This window comes from Marmota marmota, unplaced genomic scaffold (assembly GCF_001458135.2).
Source record: "Marmota marmota marmota unplaced genomic scaffold, marMar, whole genome shotgun sequence".
Classification (NCBI taxonomy): Eukaryota; Metazoa; Chordata; class Mammalia; order Rodentia; family Sciuridae; genus Marmota; species Marmota marmota.
In genome coordinates this window covers 10284327-10310056 of record NW_026000075.1, presented here as the reverse complement: position 1 = coordinate 10310056, position 25730 = coordinate 10284327, and the positions used below count along the sequence as shown (strand labels likewise).

At 39.6% G+C, this 25730-nt stretch overlaps 1 protein-coding gene across 5 annotated transcripts in view; it reads left to right on the top strand.

Annotated features, from left to right (window-relative positions):
• Positions 1-25730, top strand: part of Fndc3b (fibronectin type III domain containing 3B) — a 328163-nt gene that overhangs the window by 259946 nt on the left and 42487 nt on the right. For 4 of the 5 annotated variants that reach the window (XM_015494261.2, XM_048814288.1, XM_048814287.1 and 1 more), the window contains 11 exons: positions 1754-1878; positions 3512-3686; positions 5549-5635; positions 7495-7633; positions 9907-9978; positions 12441-12559; positions 14530-14635; positions 15562-15734; positions 17830-17943; positions 18274-18423; positions 23551-23831. In XM_015494261.2, coding sequence (XP_015349747.1) covers positions 1754-1878; positions 3512-3686; positions 5549-5635; positions 7495-7633; positions 9907-9978; positions 12441-12559; positions 14530-14635; positions 15562-15734; positions 17830-17943; positions 18274-18423; positions 23551-23831 — 1541 coding nt within the window. The remainder of the gene's footprint in view (positions 1-1753; positions 1879-3511; positions 3687-5548; positions 5636-7494; positions 7634-9906; positions 9979-12440; positions 12560-14529; positions 14636-15561; positions 15735-17829; positions 17944-18273; positions 18424-23550; positions 23832-25730) is intronic. The other variant, XM_048814289.1, reaches the window with a different exon arrangement.

Sequence of the window (25730 nt, the reverse complement as noted above, 5' to 3'; positions counted from 1 at the left end):
AGAAAGAAGGTAGATGGTACTACAGACTGAAATCAGTATAGAACATACCAGGCCTCACATTGAATGTAATCAGACACTGGCTGTACTTATGCAAATTTATGCATAAAGTTTTCCTATGAATAAATCACCAACATCAACCTTAACACTCAAGGTTAATGTAAGTCATGTATGCCAGCCACAGTGACTTCTGAGTATCAACTGGAACTGTTAGCTTTTACTAACTTTTTACCTCCTAGTTGTGCTTGAATACCCTCTGGACCCTTGACAAAATGAACTTCGAATCTTAAAGACCTACAGGACTTCCATGACCTTCCACTGGAAAAGGCAATACCTTGGTTGGGAAGGAGATAGCGTAGGGGGATTATGAGGATGAATATGGTGTGGCCTCTTTTAATCTATTCATTCTAGTGACATTCAAGCTAGTTAGGTGTTTATTTTATTTTTACTTACCCTTCACCCAGAATGTGTTCTAGTGGTTAGCATTTGGAGGCTTGCTTAAAGGAGGGAGTTACTTAAATATGCCTAGGGGAAAATGTGCTTGCTTTGTTCTTTATAAAAATAAATTGAGAATTGTGGACATATTCCTGAAGGTCATGGGACTGACAGATTAAAATGCTAAGATCCTTTCAGGATTAGCATGTGGTTTTCTTTTGCATGAACACAGATAAGATAATATGGGTTAAAGGTAAGACACATTGTTCTAGCAAACTGCTAATATGAGTATTTCATGCCTCTGAGTAGGCATAGTATTGTTGGGGTTTTTCCCATGGATCTATTAAGAGGTCCCACTGAGTGCTTTATTTTTATTTCAAGGAATTTGAAGTATTCTGTAAGTATAGGAAGGCATTAAAAATATATTTTTCTCTTCATAGGAAACTTAGAGAGTGACTGCAATATTTATAGATGAGTTAAACCCATATTCTAGGTGCTTATCAGACATTTTGTTCAACTCTGCAAGCATTGATTAAGCTCCCAACTTGTCCAAAGCACTGTTAAGCACTGTGAAGGGAAAACAGATATAGACAAGATGATCCAAAGGCATGTGATCCATGTTTAGGAATTGGCAATCAAACACTGGAATGTACCTGTGAGGGGACTGGAGGTCACTGGCCAAGGGAAGTGCTGCTCACTTGGTGAGCTGCACAGGCTGCTCCCCCAGTGCACGGGAGTTCCTGGGAAAGGCTGTGCGGTTTTAGAGCACTGGTGGCAGTCAAGTTCTTGGTTGATCATATCGGGCAGTTTTGACCAAACCTTATAGATTGGGATCCTTAACCAGAACATCACTTTGTGCCTGAAAGGAGATTTTTTTTTATTATTATTTTGTTAACCAAAAACTACTTTTGAAACACCCCAGGTACCATGGATTACCTGCCTTAGTTATGGAATTTTCTGCAGTGCCTTTATGTTAAGGAGATTTCACTATCGAGCGTTTTATGTGCAACATGGATCTTCCCTATAAGCTTTCCTTCTGTTGTTTTATTCACCCAAACTAAAAAATTAAACAGTTATTAAGAATGGTCCTAGCTGGGCACAGTGGCACAGACCTACAATTCCAGTGACTCTGGAGGCTGAGGTAGAGGATTGCAACTTAGTGAGAACCTGTCTCAAAATTAAAAATAAAAAGACTCTGAGTATAGCTCCATGGTAAAGCACCCCTGGTTTCAACCCCCCCCCAAAAAAAAATGTTTCTTCATTTTCTCATAGTTGTTTAAAAAAAAAAAATTACATAGAAGGTCGTATTTTTTTCTTTTAGGGAAAAAGAAACAGTGGTTTCAGACAGTGCTTCTTTGGGAGCCAGAAGCACTGCAAGTTGACAAAGCTTTGTCCAGCCATGGGGTACACGTTCAGGCTGGCTGCTCGGAATGACATTGGCACCAGGTATAATGTTTCCTTCTTTTCTTGCCCTTCAGCTTTTAGGTGGTGATTCTGGACCTTTCTTGTTGCTGGGAGGTGTGAGGGAGCCCACTACTCCACATTGGGCCAGCTTGAGATTTTCAGAATAGGAAATACTCGGGTGGGGAAGGCCCCTTTGCAGTCTGTTAACTATATAATGAAGGCCCCATGAGGTCTCAGAACCAAGATGAAGTACAGATTTTGAAAGGAATGTCTTATGGGGCTTCATTTTTCAGATCATGGTCCTTTTTTTTTTTTTTTTTTGCAGCACCCCCTACCTCCCTTTTTAAGCAATCTTGTCCTGGTTGCCTTTTTAAATTCTGAGTATTTCATGACAAAAAGAGAAGTGTGTTGGGGCTGCCATTGTCATGGAGCCTAGGGAGATATTTCCAACCTGGAGAAACCTGGGTTGTCCTGGATTCCCTGCCTGTCCCAGGCTGCAGGAGAAACGCCAGGACAGGTGTGCTGCCAGGCACCCGTTGACTAAAGAAGCTTTGAAAAGGCTACTTTTCAGCCACACTTTAACTCTTGATGAAGGGAAAAATCTTTTTCTTTCACTGCTGTTTGTTAAAAATCTTCCAAAAGATTCAGCCCATCAGTGGTCCCCAACCTTTCCAGCCTGAAGAACCTCTTTCTAACATCACAGAGTTTTGCAGAACTGCCCTATGGACACCCATGGTGGCCATTGTAGTTTTAGAGTTCCCTGGGTGAAGATGTCATAATGATAAAGGTGTCTGTGGTTCAGGGATTTTTAAATGAATTGGAAGCCTCTGTAAACTTTTGAAAAACCCGTACTGTATCTATTTGTGAAACATTTATTTCATCAATAGTTATTTTTTTTTTTTTTGTAAATCTCTTTTTTATTATAAAAGTACAAATATAATGCAGCAAACTTGTTTGCAGGTCAGTTTCTCATTATATTAGAGGGAAAAAGATAAAGCAATTTTAAAATTCTTGCTAAATTTTAAATTTAGACAATCTGGTAAATACTAATTATAAATATCAACCAATTACCAAGAATACCATTAGTTCTTTATTGTATAAAAATTTGAAAGCATATGTTACAAAGTAGACATATTTATTCTGATGCTTTTTTGGAGCATAAACTAGACTTTCATATGAATTTTTTAATAAGCAAATATGTATATGTCACAACATAGATTACCTAATTAGGAATGATTGCTGAATTTTTAGAAAGGTTTTGAAGTCATTTAAGATCAAACTTAAAATATCAGTTTTAATTTTATATTCATTTCAAAGATCCTAGACACACACACACACACACACACACTTTGGGAGCTTTAACTCATAGCTCGATAAACATGATACTGTGTGCCGTGCTTTATGTTCAGTGCTTTTGGAGGTAAAAGAAATTCTTAAGTCCTGTGACTGCTGTGCTTTTCTAACAGCAAGCTGTGGGGCAGTGGGGGATAGGGCAAGTCGAAGGTTACAGCAGGGGATATCACACAAGGGGTCCTTGCCTGCCTTTTCTGACTGAATCTGTCCAACCCCAACTTTTCAACCCAAGCAGAGTGGGCAAGTACAGGCCCAGCCTTCCCCTTATCAGAACTCCTCACAAGCTCCTCAGTGTGTGTCTCCCGTGTTCATCTCTCTGCAGTGGCTACAGCCAAGAGGTGGTGTGCTACACATTAGGAAACATCCCTCAGATGCCTTCTGCCCCCAGACTCGTTCGAGCTGGTGTCACATGGGTCACACTGCAGTGGAATAAGCCAGAGGGATGTTCACCTGAGGAAGTGATTACCTACACCCTGGAAATTCAGGAGGACGAAAATGTAAGTTTTTCGGGTTTATGTCTCCACATGTGTCCTGTGTAAGTCAGCACTATCATACCCACAAGGTACTGTGAATGTCAACTAGCTACCTCAGTTCAAACCAAACTCTTTTTTTTTTCTTTCTGTCAAAACCAAACTCTTAATCTGTGCCACTGCCACCACCACTACCAACAGGAGCCTGCTCTTGCCCATCTTGGTAAATGGCATTCTGTCTTTCCACATGGGGAAATCGGAACCCCTGGAGTCATCCTTGACCCCCATATGTGATCAGAGCAAATCTTTCTTTAAAATTATCCATAAATTGAACCATTTTTCACCATCTTCACATACCCTTTTACTAGTCACCTCTATCTAACCCCTGGATGACTGCAATGGCCTCTTAATATTCTCCCCATTTTCACCCATACTCTGTGACAGTCTTTATCCATGCAGAGCCTGAGTGGTCCTGCAGAATACAAATGGATCATGTCTCTTCTCTGCACAGTACTGTCCCCTCATCCAGAGTACAAGCCAGAGCTTTTCCAGTGTGCACACAGCTCTAGGTGACTAGGTTTCCCCCACTGCCACTGTGCCCTCCACTGTTGTCTCATAGCCGCATGTCTGTGCTTTGGACACCCCAGGTGTGTTCTGGCCTCTTGGCTTTTGCATTCCTTGCCTTCCAGGCACCTTTGACTCACTCCCCGCATTTCCTTCAGGTCTCCTCTCAAACATCACCTCCTAGGACAGCCCTTCCCTGACCACTCTATAGAAGAGCACCGACCAGCAGAACATTCCACAGTGATGGAAATGTTCTGCGGTTTCTGCTGTTCATCAAGGCTTCACTGAGATGCATGTGGCTACAAGCTATTGAAATACAGCTAGGGGCCTAGGGAGCTGAATTTTTAATTGTGTATGAAATTTGATTTTAAAGAGCTACATGTACCAGTGGCTTAGGAGGCCTAGACAGAATGATCACAAGTTTGAGGCCAGCCACAGCAGTTTAGCAAGACCCTTAGCAACTTAGTGAGACCCTGTTGCCAAATAAAAAGGACTGGGGAATTAGCTCGGTAGTGAAGCACCCCTGGGTTCAATCCCCAGTAACAAAAAAATAAATAAAATATACTGTGCTTAACCCATGCCGCTATAGAAAGCAGTGCCTCACTACTCCACCACTCCACCCTCTTACCAGCTTTAGTTTTGTCACAGCACTTAACACTGCATGACATGCTTTCTACTTGCATGTAGGGTTTCTTTTTTCTCTCTAATCCCTTCCCCAAGTTAGCTTAAGCTTCTTGTGGGTTAGGTTCCGTGTGTTCTTGGGCAAGGCTGAATCCCTAGAACCCAGAGGAGAGCCTAACGCATAGAAGATACTCGTCAGTATTTGATGAGTGAGTAAATGATAGAGAATGTTAGTGAATGAATTCTATGCATTCAACTTTTAGTGGGATGATTTTACCTTGCAAAGAATGAAACCCTTCCCTGTCTTAGCATCCTCTCTCTCTTGGCCAGAAGAGGACACTGTATGCTCAGGAACCTCAGCTCCAGTTAATTGCATAGCCCTCTGCGGCGTGAATGTGAAGACCTCAGTAGCAGAGGCTCTTTTCATGACAGATGTATTGTTAAGTGTAATTTTAAAAAGCACTTCTTTGTCACAATAAAGTTTTCCAGGCCAAGGAGAAATGACAATGTGATAGAATGAAATTTTTATTTAAGACTTGAATGCTACCCACAGCACCGTGGGCTTCTGATTCTTTGCAGTAGCTTCCAGACCTTTGGCTCACTGGCAATGGTAGGAAGAGACATTTGTAAAGATCCCATATACAAAGGAATTAAAAGCCCAGATTTTGTGATACTAATATTTCTTTCTGGCTTTGCCTTTTCAGGATAACCTTTTTCACCCAAAATACACTGGAGAGGATTTAACCTGTACTGTGAAAAATCTCAAAAGAAGCACACAGTATAAATTCAGGGTGAGTCAATCGTTTTGGTACCTGAACTGCAAAAATGAAACTGTTTAATGTTTCACATAACCATTTCAAATTGACTCTACAGTTTAAAAAATGTTGAAGTTCACAGTGCTCTACATTTTTACAGTAACATTTATACTTAAAAATGCACACCATAATTTAATTTTAAAATCTACTTTTGAGACAGAAAACTGTCGTAATGTGCTTTAATAAGTTGCATCCCAGCATGGCCAGATGCCCTAGCTCAGGAGGACAGCCAGATGCTAAGGAGAGCACCCGTCACTCACCAGCATCCAACTCCTTTCTGTTCTGCATTTCTCCTTGTAGTCACATTTCTGTTTTGCTCTCCATTGTCCTTTGCTCTTATACCCTGGTCTTTTTCTTAACCTGTTTTTTTTGTTTGTTTGTTTGTTTTTCTTTCCTATTACCCACCCTCTCCCCACTTAAACAATCACTGTTAAGATGGAGAGGATGTGGAGGAAAAAGAACACTTGTACACCGTTAGTGGGATTGTAAATTAGTACAACCACTATAGAAGTCAGTATGGAGGCTCCTCAGAGAACTAGGCATGGAACCACCACAGGAGTAGCTATGCCACTCCTGGATATTTATCGTAAAAATCAAAGTCGGCATACTATAGTGATAGATGCATGCCCATGTTTATAGCAGCACAATTCACAATAGCCCAACTATGGAACCAGCCCAGGCGTCCATCAGTAGATGAATGGATAAGAAAACATGGAATATATACATGATCGGGTATTATTCAGCCATAAAGAAAAATGAAATTGTCAAAATTTGTAAAGAAAGGAATGGAACTTGAGCCTTATTTATGCTATCTGAAGTAAGCCAAACTCAGAAAAGTCAAGGATTGTATGTTTTCTTTCATATATGTAAGTTAGGAAAAAGGAAAAGAAAGTTTCTGTGGGGAGGGATATCTCATGAAAATTGAAGGGAGATCAGGAAAGTAGAGAAAAGAGGAGAGGAGGAAAAGGAGAAATACTAGGGAATAACATTGACCAGATTATATTGCTATACTGTATACATGTGCAAATATGTAACAACAAATCCTACCATTTTATACAACTGTAGTGTACAAAAAAAAAAAAAATACACAGAGAGAAAAGAAAAAGCAACCACCATTAGCATTACAATAGGATTTCATCTTAGAGCCCAAAGAGTGAATACAACTCAGTGGTCACTAAGAGAGAAAGTGCTGTGGTACAATGGCTCAGCTCTATTCATTGGTCCTGTGCAGGGCACATTTTCTAATCTGACAAGCATGTGTGACTTTGGAGATAGAAGATTCCCTTCTGATTCCACCCTTCCTCCTCTAAATTTAAGGCCAAGTGATGTGTTTTGGCACATAATAGTCACTTGATAAATATTGTCAGATTTTCCTGTGTTATGTGTAACTTTTTGAGGAAAATAGTAGTTTGGGTGTATTAAAACCCTTATTATTGATGCCAACTCTGAGAACACAGCAGTATTGCTAGCAGTTCTCCACCAGGTGGCAGTGCCCTGCTCATAGATAAGTGAAGGGATTTTTTTAATCTGTCCCTGTCCCATATATTACTCATATAAAACAGTACAAAGTACTGTTTGTATTATGTCTTCTTGAAAGGGTAAAAATGTCTTTAACTAAAATCTTCCTTATGGTTTTATTCCTGATTTTTAATAACTAAATATACAAAAAAAAAATAAGTGATCATGAAAGATCAGCATTTATGTTTGCAGCTAGAAAGCGTGTATGTGCGTGCACGCGCATGTAAGTTTATAGATACCTTCGTCTTGCCATAAGTCAATGATTTGATAATACCTGGTAATTAAAGCATGTAAATGTTTTCTTGGTTGTGTTACAGCTTACTGCTTCTAATATGGAAGGGAAAAGCTGTCCAAGTGAAGTTTTGGTTTGTACAACCAGTCCTGACAGGCCTGGACCTCCTACCAGACCCCTCATTAAAGGGCCAGTCACATCTCACGGCTTCAGTGTCAAATGGGGTATGTTCGCTCTTGTTGCTTCTGCTTCCTTTTTTTGACAGATTTTTAAAAATTGATTAATTCCACTATCGACACTATTATTTGTGTTGATATCATGCATTTAGAATATACATGTGAGAAACTTCCTAAGAATTCCACAAATTAGAATGGACAGTTCCACTAATTTGAAATTTTGATAGATGTTTAAATTTTGTTCTCTTTTTTTCTGTTTGTTTTTGAGGTATTGAGGATTGAACCCAGGGACATTTTACCACTGTGCTATATCCCTGGACCTTTCCATTTTATATTTTGAGGCAAAGTCTCACTAAATTGCTAAGACTGGCTTTACACTCATGATCCTCCTGCCTCAAGTTTCCAGAGTTGCTGGGATTACAGTTGTGCGCCACCTTGCCCAGCACACATTAGTTAAATTTTAATGGAAATTTAAATGAACTGTTTTAATAGTATCTCGTTCTCTTTATGATTCTCCTATGTTAACCTGTTTTTTCTTCCTTCATTTTTAATGTATTATTATTGACTAGAATGTGGTAATTTCTGAATATATAATTAATTCTTCACTAACTCACCCTAAAAAAAATTAACAGTATTTAATAGGAAGAAAATTATTCATAAAGTTAATATTGAAAATGAATTTCAAATCTTTGGTATGCCACATTAAGTAATTTTGATATATAGTATGTTTAAGTTACATTTAGATATGATAAGTTTTGTTTTCATATTGTTAGTATATAACCACCATTTTGAACTACAGGAAGTTTTCATATTTAAGTTCATGTGGGGTTTGGGGTTGTCTGGTAGGATGTGGCTCATCGATGTAATTTGGATTATTTCACTGAAATGAATACAACTGGAAGATTGATAAACATTTTATATATTGAGATGTTATGTTTGTAATTTTCACCAGTATCATATAACTAAAAAGGTGAAAAAAAGTAGTCTAAAATAAGATTTTACCTCATGCCAGGTATGGTGGTACATACCTACCTATAATCCCAGCAACTTGGGAGGCTGAAGAAGAAGAGTTCAAGGCCAGTCTGAGCAACTTAGTGAGACCCTCTCTCAAAATAAAAAATAAAAAGGGATATAGCTCACTGGTAAAGTACCCCTGGGTTAAAGCTCCACTACCCAAAACAAAAAAAGATTTTTTACCTCACAACCACGTGATATTAAGGAGACCAGCATTCAAGACACATAACTATTTCAAGTTACCTAATAATTTTTGAGACAGAATTATTAGGATCTTTCCCCCTGATTAGTGTTATGCTATAATGTTTGGCTTTGTAATTATTATCGTGAATGTCTGTTATTGAAGTGTGTGTATGTATGTGTGTGAGTGTGTGTGTGTGTGTGTGTGTGTGTGTGTGTGTATATATATATATATATATATATATATATATATATATATATATATATATATATATGTTAATGGAAATACCAGGTAAAAGCAGAGGGAAGGTGAATTCCCTAAATCTATGTGTGCAGACTACTCCAGGTCTCTTAGAAGAACTTTCTTTGCGCCTAATAATATGAGGCAGTAGACTGATAGAGGCAGATTTCTCCATACTTGCAAAATTATAATGCAAGGTGTTGTTCTGCTCAGAAAATAAAAGTCCTGTAGGAGCAGAGTCACCGGGAGACACACACCCAGGGTGCCGTCTGCGAGGAGCACACATCCTTGTTGCGCAGCTCTGTGTTCACATCAGGTTCAGCAGAGACATGACGGCCACTTAGGAGAAAGCTGATGGGACATACTTATTACATTCTGAGGTTTTATTTATTTTGTAGATTATTTTGCACTTCTATTTTCTTTATCTGGCAAAAGAATCTAGTTACTGATAAAGTAAATGAAGTTAAAAGAACCAATAAGATAATAAAAACAAAAAGCAATATATGGCTGTTTCATCTTATATTTTTTAAAAATCACCAAATATTGAAGAGCTGCCTAAGGAATTCTCTAAGCAAATTTACTAATATAATTCTTAGAAATATCAGTTCATATTTTGAGTTTTGTTCCCATCTTGCTAAATAAATTTAATTCTGACATTTCTAGCTCTGAGAATTTTGAATAGTCTGATAATATTTAGAGTTTCTTGGTATGTTTGTTTCCTTTGTTTTTCAAGGAAGGAGTCTAGTGAATTAAATTAATTATTACACTTTTTGGTCAAGTCTAGAATTAAAATGGTGCAATGTTATGTGATTTTGTGTTTTCTAATTATATTTGCCAATAAAAATCAGTACTGCCCATTGCTAATAAGATATGTGCTTATTTTCAGATCCTCCCAAGGACAACGGTGGCTCAGAAATCCTCAAGTACTTGCTGGAGATTACTGATGGAAATTCTGAAGGTGAAGTTCTTGGAAATGTTTTTATACAAATTTTGCAGTAGTTATCCATATTTTCTAATACATTAAGTATCTTTATAGAGTAGCAGGCAGCCATTCATTCTAATAATACAGAGCCCTCTACAATAAACAAACTTTATCCACATATTACCTGTTTTTTCTTTCAAACACAGCACCAGAAATGAGAGTCTACTTGAAGTATACCTTTTTGTCATGTTTTTTTTTTCTATTTTCTGAATCTTATTATTTTTTTAAATCAGAGTTCCTAGTTAATAGAATAAATAAATTTAAGGTTTTCATCCCTAATCTGACACACTTTTTCTGCAAATTCTCATGAGCAAAGTGTTGGAAACAACTTTCCAGGAAGTATAAGATAGGGTGAGTAAAGAAGCGTAGTCCTCGACAGCTTGCCACACAGGACAGACAGCATACTGGATCGAGGGATCATGACCAGTGTTGCACTTTAGTAACAAGTGCAGGAAAGTCTTTCAGTCTCTACTGTGACTTTGGAGTTAGAGGATGTACCCATTACTAGTCAACAGTGTTAGAAATCAGAATTCCAAGGCTGGGGTTGTAGCTCAGCGCATGTGAGGTGCTGGGTTCAATCCTCGGCACCACATAAAAATAAATGAATAAAATAAAGGTATTGTATCCAACTACAACTAAAAGAATAAATAAAAGAAGAAGTCAAAATTCCTTGGTTAGTGCCTTTTAAAATATTATATTTTCTAATAGAATTGACTAGGCTTTAATAGAAAGTATAGTTACCAGAACTTTAAAAAGGATATGTTATCTTCTATAATTTTGATAATCATTCATTTTTAAAAAGTGAAGCATGTTGGGCACAGTGGCACATCCTGTAACCACAGTGACTTAGGACTCTGAGGTAGGAGGATAGCAATTTCAAGGCCAACCTGGGCAACTTAGTGAGACCTTGTCTCAAAATATAAACAATTAAAAAAGGGCTGAGGATGTAGCTCAGTGGTAGAGCACTTCTTAATTCAATCCCCAGTATTGCATAATAATAATATAGTAGCTGTAGAAATAGTAATAATAATATACATGCATATTGGCAAAAGAAAGAAAGGAAGAGACTGACAGTAACTTTTACAAATAAGTAGTGTTGGTATGTGGCTTGCTTTTTATTTTGTACCATGACACCACCTGGAGTATTTTGGTTAAGTCTATCAGCTCTTAATTTAAGCTGAGAGATGAGAATTCTTTGACATGGGCACAGCTGTTCTTACCATAAAATCATATTCTATCCTAAAAGTCTTACTTAGTATTTTACATCGGAAAACTTACGTGGGAGAGAAGTTGTACATATGCCAGGGGCTCACTGCAAAAATTTATATATGTTTTGAATTCTCCTGGCTCTCTGAGCTACAGCAGACAAATCTAAAGTACTTAACATTAACATAAAACATTCAGCACTTAACATTAAAAACTTTTCCAGTACCTGGGAAAGTGACCAATTGTATCTTTTTTAGCTGTCCTTATGCCAGTCCCTTTTTCAGTTTTCTGACCATTAATGTTAGGTAATTGTCTTCAATATTCTCCTTCCCAGGTAGCCCTAGTACATGTACTTTTATTGTAACTCTAACCTAATAAGCTGCTGAGGGAATTTGTGGACATCAGTAAAATATCACGTAATAGAGTATACATTTTCCCCCTAAAACAGCTTCTTGGAGTAAAAGGTTTCCGTAAAGTAGTGAACTGGGAACAGCCTGAGTGGTAGCAAACAGGCGGGAGGATATCCCAGTGGCCCAGATTGGTGAGGCAGGCAGTCGGTTGAAGTAGCTCATGGTGCCTTTCCCCGATGGCATCAGCCACCATCTTTCTCTCTTCTCTCCTGAAAAGTGGCTGGATAGCCTGGCTTACACCTCGTGTTTTATCTTTAATTTGTCACCCTCCCAGGCATTTTGTCTTTTAAGTGGGGCTGCATGAAGACAGCCATCCTTTATCCAAAGGTCTCAGTCTGTAGTGGGAAGATATTGCTTGCTGTGACCTTCAGGCAGATAGGGCTGGGTAGAAAGCCTTCAGCAGTGCCCAGACTTGTCAGGAGCCCCACTGCTGAGCAGACAGCACGACACAGCTGGCCCCACAGCCTCCTCCCACCATAAGCATTTCACAGCGTGCTCAACACTGTCCCCGCACCACCACCACCACCCACCTCCTGTGCCAGCTACAGATGTCATATGGTTTCCCACACCCAAACCTCAGAGCCAGCAGTGTGATCATGGTGATGGCAAGTAGTCTAACCAACAGTACCAAGTACTGAAATGACTCCATATTATTCTAGGGTTTAACTTAGCAGGGAAATGGAAAGACACTCCTTTGCACTAACAGAAAAAAGAATAGGTGATATTTGTTTTCATGGCAACCACTCACAGCTTTTCTTATCAGTAATGCTTGGTATTACATTTTTACAAAAGGCATGAATTCACACAAGTCTTGTTTTACAGCCAATCAGTGGGAAGTGGCATACAGTGGATCAGCTACAGAATATACTTTCACCCAGTTGAAACCAGGCACTTTGTACAAACTCCGAGCATGCTGCATCAGCACCGGTGGGCACAGTCAGGTTGGTTTGTTTCTGGATAAAAGAAAATATCTTTGATCAGATTCGGACTAGCTGAATTTAGAAGATCAGAATAAGTTGCAGTTTTAAAATGCATCTTGGTGATGCAGCCTTCCATGTTATCACTTTAGGAAATGAAAAATAGACCTTTTTAAATTGTGCTTTAGAGGACAGAAAAAATAGTCCCAAATGATTCTCAGCTGAACTGTGATACTTTCAGGTGCATTTATCATTTAGTTATTTCCCAGAAGATTTGGCCATAATCACATGTGTCAGTTGAAAATGGTCTGGGATTTGCATTAGCTAAATATGAGAGACAAGAAAGGTATAGAATTTAGAGTCAGCAAGATAAGACCTCCCGCACAGCTCTTCTTTATCACAGCTATCAGTTGGTGAGCATTGGAGACAGACCTTCCTCAAGGTTCTTTACTGCCATCTGCTGGGAAACTGTGAAAATGACATATATTTATGACTGAGCTGAAAGTATGTGGTACAATGTGCAGTACCCGGTGTACATACCTGTAGGCCACAGCCTACATCATCTCCTGTCTGTATGACCTTAGACCAGCCAGTTACCCTTTTAGGAGCCTTAGTTTCAACTACATGCTGTTCTCACAGGTTCAGTGTAAATGTACATGAAGTGCTCTAGAAATGAGACAATTGTCTAAATGGCTTTAATTTGTATTCAGGAAGTGAGTGCAAGGCATGATGGTAAGGCATATTTTCATTGTAGAGATATTTAACATGATAGTTTAATACCATTAATAGTTAGAGAGGAGAAATGGTACCTTGAAGGCCTGTGCTGGATTGGCTTTTCAAGACCGTGCCTGCCAATCAAATGCCTGAATTTTTCCCCAACAATCCATTTCTAATGTTTTCTTTCATTTATGTCCACCACTGCCCCTCTGCTCACCCACCCCAGTCCTGTGATGTCTAGATAGCCCATATAGACAGATGCCCTTGAAAGGAATGTCCTAACCAGGACATTTCTTAGGCAGTACTGTGGTTTTCTGTGCTGCCTTCCAGCATGAAGTATATGCCAATCAAAGCCTTAGATTATCAGCTGGTGCCTCCTATCTATACCCTATGAGGGGCTGCATGGGGCAGCACAGAGGCTGTACTGCTTGAATGTGTGTAGTCCATTTTGTGCACACTTCTCAGGGAGATTGAGTTTGGTTAAGCTGTATGGCCCGTACCTCAACAAGAGGGTCATCTTCCATACCACTAGCCTTCTTCAGCCAAGTCCTACAAAAAGAAGGCCTACTTATTGTAGCATTAACAGAACCTGCTGGTTAATGTCAGATTCAGTTGATTAATACTAGTAGACTTTGCTTTTCTGCTCTGTCTGAATGGCTGGCCATTGATGGCACCATTCTGAAATTTCATCCAGCTGTCATTTTGTGTTCTCTTCTTTCCTCATGAAGGCTCTTTCTTATTTTGATTTAAAGGAAAATAATTATGACCTTAGGATATATAACTCTCAAACCTACTCTTCTGACTTCAAAAAGAACCATTCTTGCTGGACACCGTGGTACAAACCCGTAATTCCAGCTACTCAGGAGACTGAGGCAAGAGGATCTCAAGTTTGAGCTTGCCTCTGCAAGTTAGCAAGACCCTGTCTTAAAATTAAATAAGAAGGGCTGGGGATGTAGCTCAGTGGTAGAGTGCCTCTGAATTCAATCCCTGTTACCACCCAAAAAAAGAGAGAGAGAAAGAATGATTCTTGTTTTAACCAATGCCGTATACAGTATAAGATACAGTAGAAGTGTACACACACACACACACACACACATACATACACCACTCATGTAAAGATCTTTTAGTGTAAAAAGCATATAGTAGTGTGTACACATTCAATATGGAGTTCTCTTTTGTTTGCATTTACAGTTATGGGGTAGAATTTGCCTGGAATATAGAGGTCTGATAAATTCACAGTAACTAAGAGATGATTCTCTCTGGTATTTCTCCTGCAGTGTTCTGAAAGTCTCCCTGTTCGCACACTAAGTATTGCACCAGGTCAGTGTCGACCACCGAGGGTTTTGGGTAGACCAAAGCACAAAGAAGTCCACTTAGAGTGGGGTGAGTGAACGAATCTTCACATTGACATTGGCAGCTTGGACACTGGAGATTAAGACTTAATGCATTGTAATTTAAATTTCAAGACTTCCTTCTGAAAACTGATTTTTTTTTTTTCCTGCCAGAGATGGCCATACTCTTCTTGATCTATGTTGGGCTGGGTTTTCACCATTCCTTGCCTCCCTCGCTGTCACTCATCCTCCTCTTCCTGATGGTGGCATGCAAGCTGTTTGTCCCTTACCCTTCAGAGAGCACTCTTCTAGGGAGTTTAGGATAGCCTCTTTCTAAGGACATTTCAACTTTATTTATAAAGAAAAGTTGTGCTCTACTTAGAGGTTAAGCCAAGAAACAGTTCATAGGATAACTGTGAATTCCTCTTCCTCTGTGTGTCACCACCCCTGCTGCTTTGTCACGTGGGTCCTGGTATTTTTATAGCATTAACTTTGGCTGCATTTGTACTTCCTGTTGTGCCAACAGTTTACAACATGTAAATTGCACGTGCAAATATGTAGAATAATTGTAGCAGACTATTTTTTCCCACCATTTACGTCTAAAATGGAATAAACTATGGTACTAGTTTTGGGTTCTGTGTCCAGATTCATCATGACCTTTGATTTCAAAGGGAAGATTCTTTTTTCCATTTTTTCACTTTATCTTATATTAAAATGTGAAACAGTTTGCCGAACACTTCTGTTATTTGAGAATTATTTTATAAATATATTAAATACATTTAAACATATTTGCTTTGGATAGTAGGAAGAACATCACTCGGGAACTTTTACATTTTGTTGATCCGGGGTTTTTTCTAAGAGAAATTCAAGAACAGGCCACGTACATGGTATTTTGCAAGACATTGTAAAAAATCAGATGTGATTTAGTCAATTAGAAGCACAGAAATGTCCTAAGACCAAGAAATTCTGCGTTCCCAGATGTTCCGACATCTGAAAGTGGCTGTGAGGTGTCAGAGTACAGTGTGGAGATGACAGAACCTGAGGACGTAGCTTCAGAGGTGTACCACGGGCCCGAGCTGGAATGCACAGTTGGCAACCTGCTCCCTGGAACTGTGTATCGCTTCAGAGTGAGGGCGCTGAATGACGGAGGGGTGAGTAGGGTTGGGCACCAGACCACAATGCAAGGTTTTGGCATTTCTGTGTCTTCCCTCCTCCTTACCAACCACTAAAGTGTACATAAAATATTATTTCTGAGTTGATATTGCATGGTTCAGGTAGACCCAGCGTAAATAATTTTGTTCCTTTTGCCCTCATATCATTCTATTAAGATAGCACTCAAGGTTAATAAAAAGAATATCATCCCATGTATGTACTTTTGAGTCTTTTTAGGGTATTTTCCTTTTCTCTCATTAACTTTATCATTTGTGGGATGATAATAACACTAATTCTGACAAAAGTCCTCTACTATGTTGTTATCTATGAGTCAACAGTGTCTCAGGTCAGTTTTTAAAACGCACAGGGTAAAGGCTAGGGAGGCCAGCTTGCTTGTATTTGTTATATTTGTTTCAGGTGAAAACTCTAAAACTCTCTGGCCCTTCCTTCTTCTGCTCCATCTGAAGTTTCCAGAAGTTGAGAGTAGATATGTCTATGTTGTCCTCACAGTGGGTTTTTCTTTTTTTCTTTGAAATCGTAGAGCTATCTGGATTTTGAGGGAGATTCATAATGAGAAGGAGATGGCCCAGAAAGTGTGAGAGATTTGGTTGTGTCAGAGATAGAAACAACAGAGGACAGAGGGTGTAGGTAAAGCAAGTTGTTGGTAACAGCTCCCAAAACGGTCAGTGTTTTGTCCAGGTGAACGCCACGCAAATAAGTAGACTTAGTTAATTGACAAAATGTTTAAAAATAAGAAAGGACAGATGATAGTGATAGAACATCACCAGTGACTTGGAGAGTTAATAGAAGTTCTCTGAAGCCTCTCAGAGGTGAAGCCTGTCTATCTGTAGTCAGTTCCATGTCAGCTGGCTGTGGAAATGATTGATTTTAAAGTAGGATATCAAGTTTGTACAGGAGCTAGATTTCTTATAATAATTTCCCATTAGGAAGGAACTTCAAGCCCAGCAGATATTTAAACGAGAGGGAAAAAAGTCTAAACATGAAAGGAGCATTGGTGGGGAGAAAAGAAAGCCTGTGACCCCAAACATACAGTTAGGTACATGAAAAGAAGGAGGATGGTCACAGTCAGTGCTGCAGAGACTTTCTCCATTGTGCTCGCCCTTGTCCCCATCGGCTTTCCCAGTGTCTCTGCCATAACAAAGACCCACGTGCAGCAGGGCTGACTGAGTTTCCCTTTCTTGCCCCTTTCACTGATATATTGTCTAAAGAAATTATCTTCGGCCTTGGTTCATTCCTGTTGTACTGGAAGTTAACCATGATGTGTGTGACTAGTCATCTTCTGAGGTCCAGTTCAGACCTTCCCTCCAATCTGGAGTATTTCCCGAGTCTTGTTTTGTTTTAAATTATCCTCCACCCACCACCACCCCTCGCCCATTTTGAAAGCACAGGCACATACTTTCTTAACCTGGAAATCATTTTAGTCTTTGCTCCAACTCTTTGCACTATCAAAATGGGTGGGTTTAGTGGGTTATATCTCTCTCAGAATATGCTCAGTCTCCAGGACACCTGGCTCTAAGCAGCATGGTCACCAATGATAACATAAAGAAAGATGCCTGGTGCATAAACCTTGGAGCTGGTGAGCACACGGAGAAGGCTTAATGGAGCATTAGTGTTCAAAATAGAAAATACTGGCAACCAGAAGAAATACCCAGAATTTGATAACCAACATTTCCAAGTTGATTTTTTTATATATTTTTATCAATTTAAGATTAAATTGCAGAGGGCATCTGACTTAGTTATCTTGGATGTCCTTGGAGAAATGTGAAAGCAAAGTGCTGTGTTTTGCAAAGAATTAACTTTTTCCCCTGATGTCTTAATAAGGGGAAAATGTTTAGTAAGCCAGCTTTCTAATTTTTTTGAATAAAAAACAAACATGTGTAATAGACATCTATCTACCTCTCCGGGAACTACCTGCAAGAAAAAACCTGATATACACCTTTAGGTAATATTTTTGAATCAGTTGTGTTGAGGATGTCATCCTAAGCCTTTATTTAGTTAGCTAGCCCTTTTAGATGCACACACATGCACAAATACACACACATATGAAAGCATATTTGTGTTCTTCTCTTTCAGTACGGTCCCTATTCTGATGTGTCAGAGATTACCACTGCCACAGGGCCTCCTGGACAATGCAAAGCACCTTGTGTTTCATTTACGCCTGAGGGCTGTGTGCTAGTGAGTTGGGAGGTAAGTTGTGTACATGTTCTGCATCAGTTTCTGTTCCTTCTGCTTTACCCCACATGGGGAATATGAGGAATCTACGAAGCCCAAATGTGTGTAGGTGATTTCCTCCCCTCTGTATATAGTAATCTCCCTTGGCACTTGGTTGTGTCATTTAATTTAGAATTGTAAAAATGATCATTTTGATTGAGTGTGTCTTTCATGCCTTTATTTTATGTATGTTTTAAAAATATCCAAGGTGTGTTGCTCTTATCCCTAGTTAAGTTAGTTGAACGTGGACATGGCAGGATGTTTTTCTCAATGGGATTGTTAACTACTTGAATTTCTGCTCTCCAGAGCCCTGAAAGCTGTGGTGCTGACATCTCGGAGTACAGGTTGGAATGGGGAGAAGACGAAGAATCCTTAGAACTCATTTATCATGGAACGGACACCTGCTTTGAGATAAAAGATCTGTTGCCTGCTGCGCAATACTGCTGTAGACTTCAGGTAGGTGGACATTATGCAGACAGTACTCACAAGGACAAGCCTTCTGGGAAGGATACTTCAAGAAATCAACTCAAAGGCTATCAGGAGGGATGATGGTGGGGAAGAGTCCTTTTAAATAAAAGTAAATGTGATTGTTTTGGTATTTGGCAGCTAGTTTCTGCTTCTCTAGGAGGCTCTAACTTGTAAGAACAAAACCAGATTCTTCTCTGCCATGCTTCTCACTGGAAGTATCTTGAACTTGAGGGTTTTTCAGTTCACTGAATGACTGAGTCCAAAGGAAGGTGGCACATGGCTCCTTGGGAAGGATGCCTTCTGATTGCCCTGAGGCGTACACTTCAGTGGGAAAGCCACTTAGAATGACAAAAGACAGAATATGGGGCCAAAACCAAATATGAGAGTAATTTATACCAGTCTGCCTTAGATCACGTTCAAGGCTGGTTGTCTATAAGCTTCCACTTGGGAGTCCAAGTAGAGGAGCATCTGGAGCAAGGAGTCTTTAGAGTGACAGTAATCACGGGTTTACTTTTACTTCATCCTCCTGGATTGATGATCTTTTCCCTTTGTAAATCCTTAGTATTCTGAGAAAACAGGGTCCTTGGTCTCTTCCCATTTGTTCAGCACAGTTTCTTGGCACTACTTTGTGCCAAGATCAAAGGACAGAGAGATGAATCATATGTGGTGCAGACCTGAGAGAGTTCTCTCTTCACACACATGTACTTGTGGATAGAGGAGCAAAGATGGGAGACTTAGAGTCCCACCTGACTTAAGTTATGGGTCACGCTCCTTATTGGTAGTGCACCCAGTGTGTTTTTGAAGTGGCCTTTTTGAAGAAGGTATTCTTTTCATATGTTAATTTGCCCCATCAAAGGAAGTTTCTTTTTGTTAACTCTGAAGCCTGTTTTATCTCAAAACATTTCTGATTAAACTCTTGTTGGGAGCATCCTTCCTTCCTTCTCCAGTGCAGCACCTGGGATGCCATTATCCTTCTGTCCATGAGTCAGTGTCCCCGAACATTATCTGATCTTTATAATACTGGTGCTGAGTCATTGGGAAAGGTTGAATTATGCGCCACTCTCCTGCTTTTGGAACAGGCTAGATATAAATAAAGAGCTGTCTGCCACCACGTAGAGCTTTTTGAGTTTTGGCATCTCTTCAATATGTTCTCCTACTTCCCTTTCTCTTTTCAGGGCGTATGTTCTCATTTAGCATGACTCTCCAAAACTGCATTGTCAAAGATACAGTGATCTGAATAGAACCTGCATAATAACCTTGCCTCTCTGTATTGACAATCAGGAGTAGAAAATATCTGTAAATGTCTGTTCTTGTTATAAAATAAGACCCTGTGAAAGGGGATAGCACTTCTAAGACCACATTGGTTTGCTAAAGAAGTGTTGTTAGGAAAAGAATTTCCATCTGTATAGGTTTCTTGAATCTGTGGACCACATATGCATTGTGTTCATTTGAAATGACTGGAAAGTTAGGTTAAACCCCATAAGTAAGTCATGTTAAATCTGATTTTTTTTTAATATCTGGCAAATAAAAAATAAATAACCTATACTGGGTTTTCTAAAAATTGAGTGAAACTTTTCTTGTTTTACCAAGGATTTTTTAAATTTTTGGATTCTTTTAAGAAGTAACAAAGTAATTCTAGTCCTAGGAGGCAGGTTTATATTGTAGCCATACTATTACTTAGTAAAAGATGCTTTTAAATTTATTTTCCTTTGAAAACTGATAAAAAGAAGTACTATAAATCAAGAAAGAATTAAGCTAGTAAAAGAAAGTAGGATACTGGGTAGAATCCTGAAATAGAAAAAGAACATAACTAGGAAAAGAGAACATTATTGGCAAGGTTTAATCAGGTCTGTATGTAGTTAATATGACTGTACCAATGATAATTTCCTGGTTGAGGTCAATATCTGTGCCACATAAAATGTTAATATTAGGGAAAATAAAGTGAGATATATATATAAGTTCCTCTGTTATTTTTGTAGCTTTTTGTAAATCTAAAATCAGTTCAAAATAAAAAGAGCTTTGAAAAAAAATAGGAAAAATGCTATTTTTGTTCAGGATTTTCCCAGTGGGAAGGAAGGGAGGTACCTATTGTTGGCCTGCCATTCGGCCATGATTTTGCTTGTAACCCAGTTTAATCATTGTAATACTTCAGTGAATGAGGTGTTACACTCCCCATTTTGTGGCTGAGGAAACTCTCAGACAGGGTAACTTGCTTAAGGTTACGTATTTGTTAAATGATAGACTCACGTTTGAACTAACTCCAACTCTAAAAAGCCGTATCCCTTTCCTTATATTGTATGATGATACAAGCAGAGACTTAGTTGACATGAACACTGGGCTCCACAACATCTTATTTTTCTGTCTGAGATAAATTTATATCCGAAAATAAAATCTCTACCATGCGCAAGGCACTGAGTAGATCCCAGCACCACCAAAAAAAAAAAAAAAAAAATTATCTCAAAATATAGATTCTTTTTTTTTTTTAATTTTTTATTGTTGGTTGTTCAAAACATTACATAGTTCTTGATATATCATATTTCACACTTTGATTCAAGCGGGTTATGAACTCCCATTTTTACCCCATATACAGATTGCAGAATCACATCAGTTACACATCCATTGATTTACATATTGCCATACTAGTGACTGTTGTGTTCTGCTGCCTTTCCTATCCTCTACTATCCCCCCCTCCCCTCCCCTCCCCTCTTCTCTCTCTGCCCCCTCTACTGTCATTCATTTGTCCCCCTTGTATTATTTTTCCCTTTCCCCTCACTTCCTCTTGTATGTATTTTTGTATAACCCTGAGGGTCTCCTTCCATTTCCATGCAATTTCCCTTCTCTCTCCCTTTCTCTCCCATGTCTCACCCTGTTTAATGTTAATCTTCTTCCCATGCTCTTCGACCCTACTCTGTTCTTAGTTACTCTCCTTATATCAAAGAAGACATTTGGCATTTGTTTTTTAGGGATTGGCTAGCTTCACTTAGCATAATCTGCTCTAATGCCATCCATTTCCCTGCAAATTCTTCAAAATATAGATTCTTGAAATGATTTGTGACGTTAAAATTCTTCCCAATAGAGACTCAGGATATTTTCATGAAACACGATTAGCTATCACAAAATATTACCATAGAGTTTGAGAGTGAGTGAATGCGTAAGCTTGCTTGGAGTCGTATATTTTGTTTTAGACTTTTGATTTAAGAGCTTAGACTTACTTCCTTTAGTTTTATGATTTGTCTTTATAGCTTTCTTATGGAGTTAAAGAGAATGAGGTTTATAAGAAGGTTGCCAAATGTTTAAGAAAAAAAAATATGACATCTATTAAGCACATACTCTGTCAGTTCCAGCTCTCAGAAATACCACAGTGAACCAAACAGGCAACCTCACACTTATGGAACCTGTATTCTAATCAGAGAAGTAAATACATAAATTATCTACTATGTTGACGATCAGTGTTTCAATGAAATATAAAGCAACAAAGGGAAAAACAAAACAAGAAGGATCCCAAGGATCAGAGTGCAAGGGTGATTGCAAGTTTAAATAAGTGCTTCACAGAGGGCTCCCAGAAAAGGTACTATTTGAGAAGGTTTGAAGGAGATGGTTGAGTGAACTGTGCAGAATTCTGGGGTAAAAGCTTTCTAGACATAGGGAGCAGCATATGCAAAGGCCCTGAGGCAGCAGCAAATTTAGTGTTCCTGTGGGACTACAAAGAAACCCTTGTAGTTAGAGCAGAGTAAGTGAAAGGAAGAGTAGCAGGCAATAAAGTCAGAGTGCTAATGGGTTTTTTTAGAAGGATGCTGATGAGCAGATAGGGTCTGTAGGCATTTGTAAGGACTTCCAAGTTTATTTTGAATAAAATGGAAAGCCACAGAAGAAATTTGAACTAAAAACCTTGACTGCATCAATCTGATTGCTGTGAATACAGATTATGGGGCAGGGACTGGCACAGAAACCAGTAAGGAGGTCATTACATTAAGTAGATGAGAAAGTGTAGCAGGACTGGGATGGTACCAGATGGGCTTGTGGCCCAGACATAAGGTATGAGGGAGAAACTGGCATCCAAGGAAACTCAAAGAGTTATGACTTGAGCGACAGGGAGGATGGAGAAGACCACAGGAGGTGCAGTGAGAACTTTTGTAAGGAGGAGTGGAGCACAATCAGGGGCCCTCTGGGTAGTTTGACATGTAAATGGAGATGGTCGATGGCAGTTGGATACAGCTACATTAGTCTGCAGTCAGAGCTGAGGTCAGAGCTACACATGTGAATCCGAAGGTAAAATATTAATGACATTCATGCTCTAGACAAGATGAGACCTCCAAGAGTTTAAAAAGAGGTAGAGTCCTGAGCTCGGGCATCCAGCAGGAGTAAGGGCAGTGGTAGCAACCAGCCAAGGAGATTGAGGAGAAGCAGCAGATAAAGCAGGAGAAACAAGAGCATAGTGTCCTGGAATCCACATCCATCGGTGTTGCCAGAGCCAGGCATGCTCACCAGTCAGCTACTGCTGTCCAGTAAGGTCAGATGGGGACCATGAATTTCCTTCAGATACAAGTTTATCGTTCATGTGGAAAATGGTAAATACTATTTTAAAATCCCTATTGCTGTTCCCCAGCAGCACTGGCTTTAGAAGTAAGATAACTAGATTCCAGTTCAAGGTTTGCCTCTAAATCCGAGGCCAAAATTATTTAATCTGACCGAGGTCCTTGCACTTTAAAAGACAGATAAGAGGGCTGGGGATGTGGCTCAGTGGTAGTACACTTGACAAGGAGGCACAAAGGCCCCAAGTTCAATCCCCAGCACCACAGAGAGAGAGAAGAACACTTACCATTTAATATCTATCCCATGTTATTGTGAAGACAGTACATTATGATCTGTGAGCTAAAGTGGGCCATGCAAATAAAAAGTGTAGTTTTAAAATGATTAAAGGTGATGATATACCCATATTATCTTTTGCTTTATTAATGGAAGAAAGATGTGATTGGCATTTTTTGGAAAGTGGTTATTAGATTAAAATAAACATTCTCTCTCTATTACTGTCTAGAAACAGAACAGACTACTTTACATCACCTAGAATGTGCTCATGGTTTGATGTGGCCTTTGCCTCCCTCTTCTGTCTTTCAGGCCTTCAATCAAGCCGGAGCAGGGCCGTACAGTGAACTTGTCCTTTGCCAGACACCAGCATCTGCCCCTGATCCCGTCTCCACTCTCTGTGTCCTGGAGGAAGAGCCTCTCAGTGCCTCCCCTGACTCACCCTCCGTGTGCCTTGTACTGACCTGGGAAGAGCCGTGCAATAATGGGTCTGAAATCCTCGCCTACAACATTGACCTTGGAGATGCCAGCATTACCGTGGGCAACACCACCACCCATGTTGTGAAAGGTCTCCTTCCAGAAACCTCCTACCGGTGAGTGCAGGAGAGTAGAAGTAAAGCCATGCTGACTGCTCAGCCCTGGGGGCTGCACATCCTGAAGTCTAAGAGCCAAAGCCAAGGGTTCTAGCCATTCTTACACTGGAGGGTACTAACTGCAAATATGGCTTAAAAATTTGCATTGCTTTCTACTTATTGAGTCAGTTAAAAATTCATACAATTCTTAACCTCTGAAAGAGAATTTTAACTGCCACTTAAAATCAGTAATTCTTGACCACTTCTTTTCTCTGTGGTACTGGGAACTGAACTCAGGGTTGTTCTGCCACTGAGCTGCACCCCAGGACCCCCTCCTGCTTTTGAGACAAGGTCTTGCTAAGTTGCCCAGACTGGCTTCAAATTTGTGATCCTCCTGCCTCAGCCTCCTGAGTCACTGCGATTACAGGCGTGTGCCACCACAGACAGCCCATCACTTTTGTTCTTTGTGTGTTTTCACAGTGATTCATCTCATTCTGTGGCCACCTTGGTCCCCACCTGGAAGCAGGGCACTCCCATTCTTCTCAGTCCCCCATAACAGAGACAGTATTACAGAGCATTTATGATATAGATTTTACTCAGAATTTCACAAGAGGCCCGGAAAAACAATTACCTCACACGCAATTGCACAAGCCCCAGTTAACATCTGCATTCTCTCCCCCAGAGCTGCTAACCTGGGAGCACCTTCTTCTTCTCACACTCCTATTTCTCCTTTGAGGCCCTTCAAAATTTCAAATAATTCAGCTCTGTCCCCAGGTTGCTAAAGCCCACTCAAAGCAAAAAGTTTGCAATTAGCAAGACCACATCATTAGAAGAAGTGCGGGAACCATCTCTGGTTATTCAAGTGTGCCCCAGAAGGGCTCCTGTGTTTTAAGGAGGTGTGAGAGCGAATGGCCTCAGACTGCAGCCATGAGCTAGATGTCTCTAGGCAATAAACTTATTCTGTGAGCCCCAGTTTCTTCTGCAAAATGATAACAAGGATTTACTTTTTCATCATTTTGTAAAGAATAAGTGAGTATCAAATGCTTCTAATAGGGCCCAGCAGGACATTGCAAGTGCACATCAGTGAAACATTATAGTTTGATCAACATCAAGATCCTCATCCAGAAAAAAATTAGCTCTCTTCAGTAGGGTGAGGGAGTGAAGGGCAAGAGATTAACTTGCTGCCAAAAGAGGGGCTTCTCATTTTACCTATTTTTTTTTTTCTGCAGAGCTTACTGGTTCTGTGGTCTAATAGACTAGGATTTTTTCCCCCAGGAACTAAAGAAAGAAATCAGCTAATCAGCTGAAGATAACAAAAATCCCACCTGACATATTGTATTATCTTTGCCTCTGTTTCCCTCTTACCAGATCTTTCTTTTATGAGTAATTTATGTATTTGTTTTGCTTTCCAGAACAATGGCAGGCTTTTTTGTTTGTTTATACACTCTCATTCTTTTAAGAACTTGCAGTTGAGCTCAGTGTGCACTGTGGCTTTATCCAACACTCCCCGCCAGCCTTCAGAGCACTCACAGATTTGAGGTACTCTTAAGTAACAAGCCAAGAGGTGGTCACAATGTTATTTTCATCGTTTGGTGAAAATAACATTGTACACAAAGTCCTATTGGAGTTTCAGAGAGGATGATCCTTGCTTCTGAATGGTCAGGATGGTTGAAGATAGGACTTGAGAGCTTGGCATGTAGCTCAGAGGAAGAGCACTTTCCCGGCATGCATAGGACCCTGGGTTTGATTCTTAGCACCACACACATGAAAGAGAGAAAGAGAGAAGTAAGACTTGAGATGGAAACTGAATAAAGGGAGTGTACATACACAAAGAGGCAGGATGAGGGCACTGTTTCATTTTTAGTTTTTAGCCAATCCCAGAAAACCTTTTTCACCCCTGTTAATCAATTTTTCAGTGCC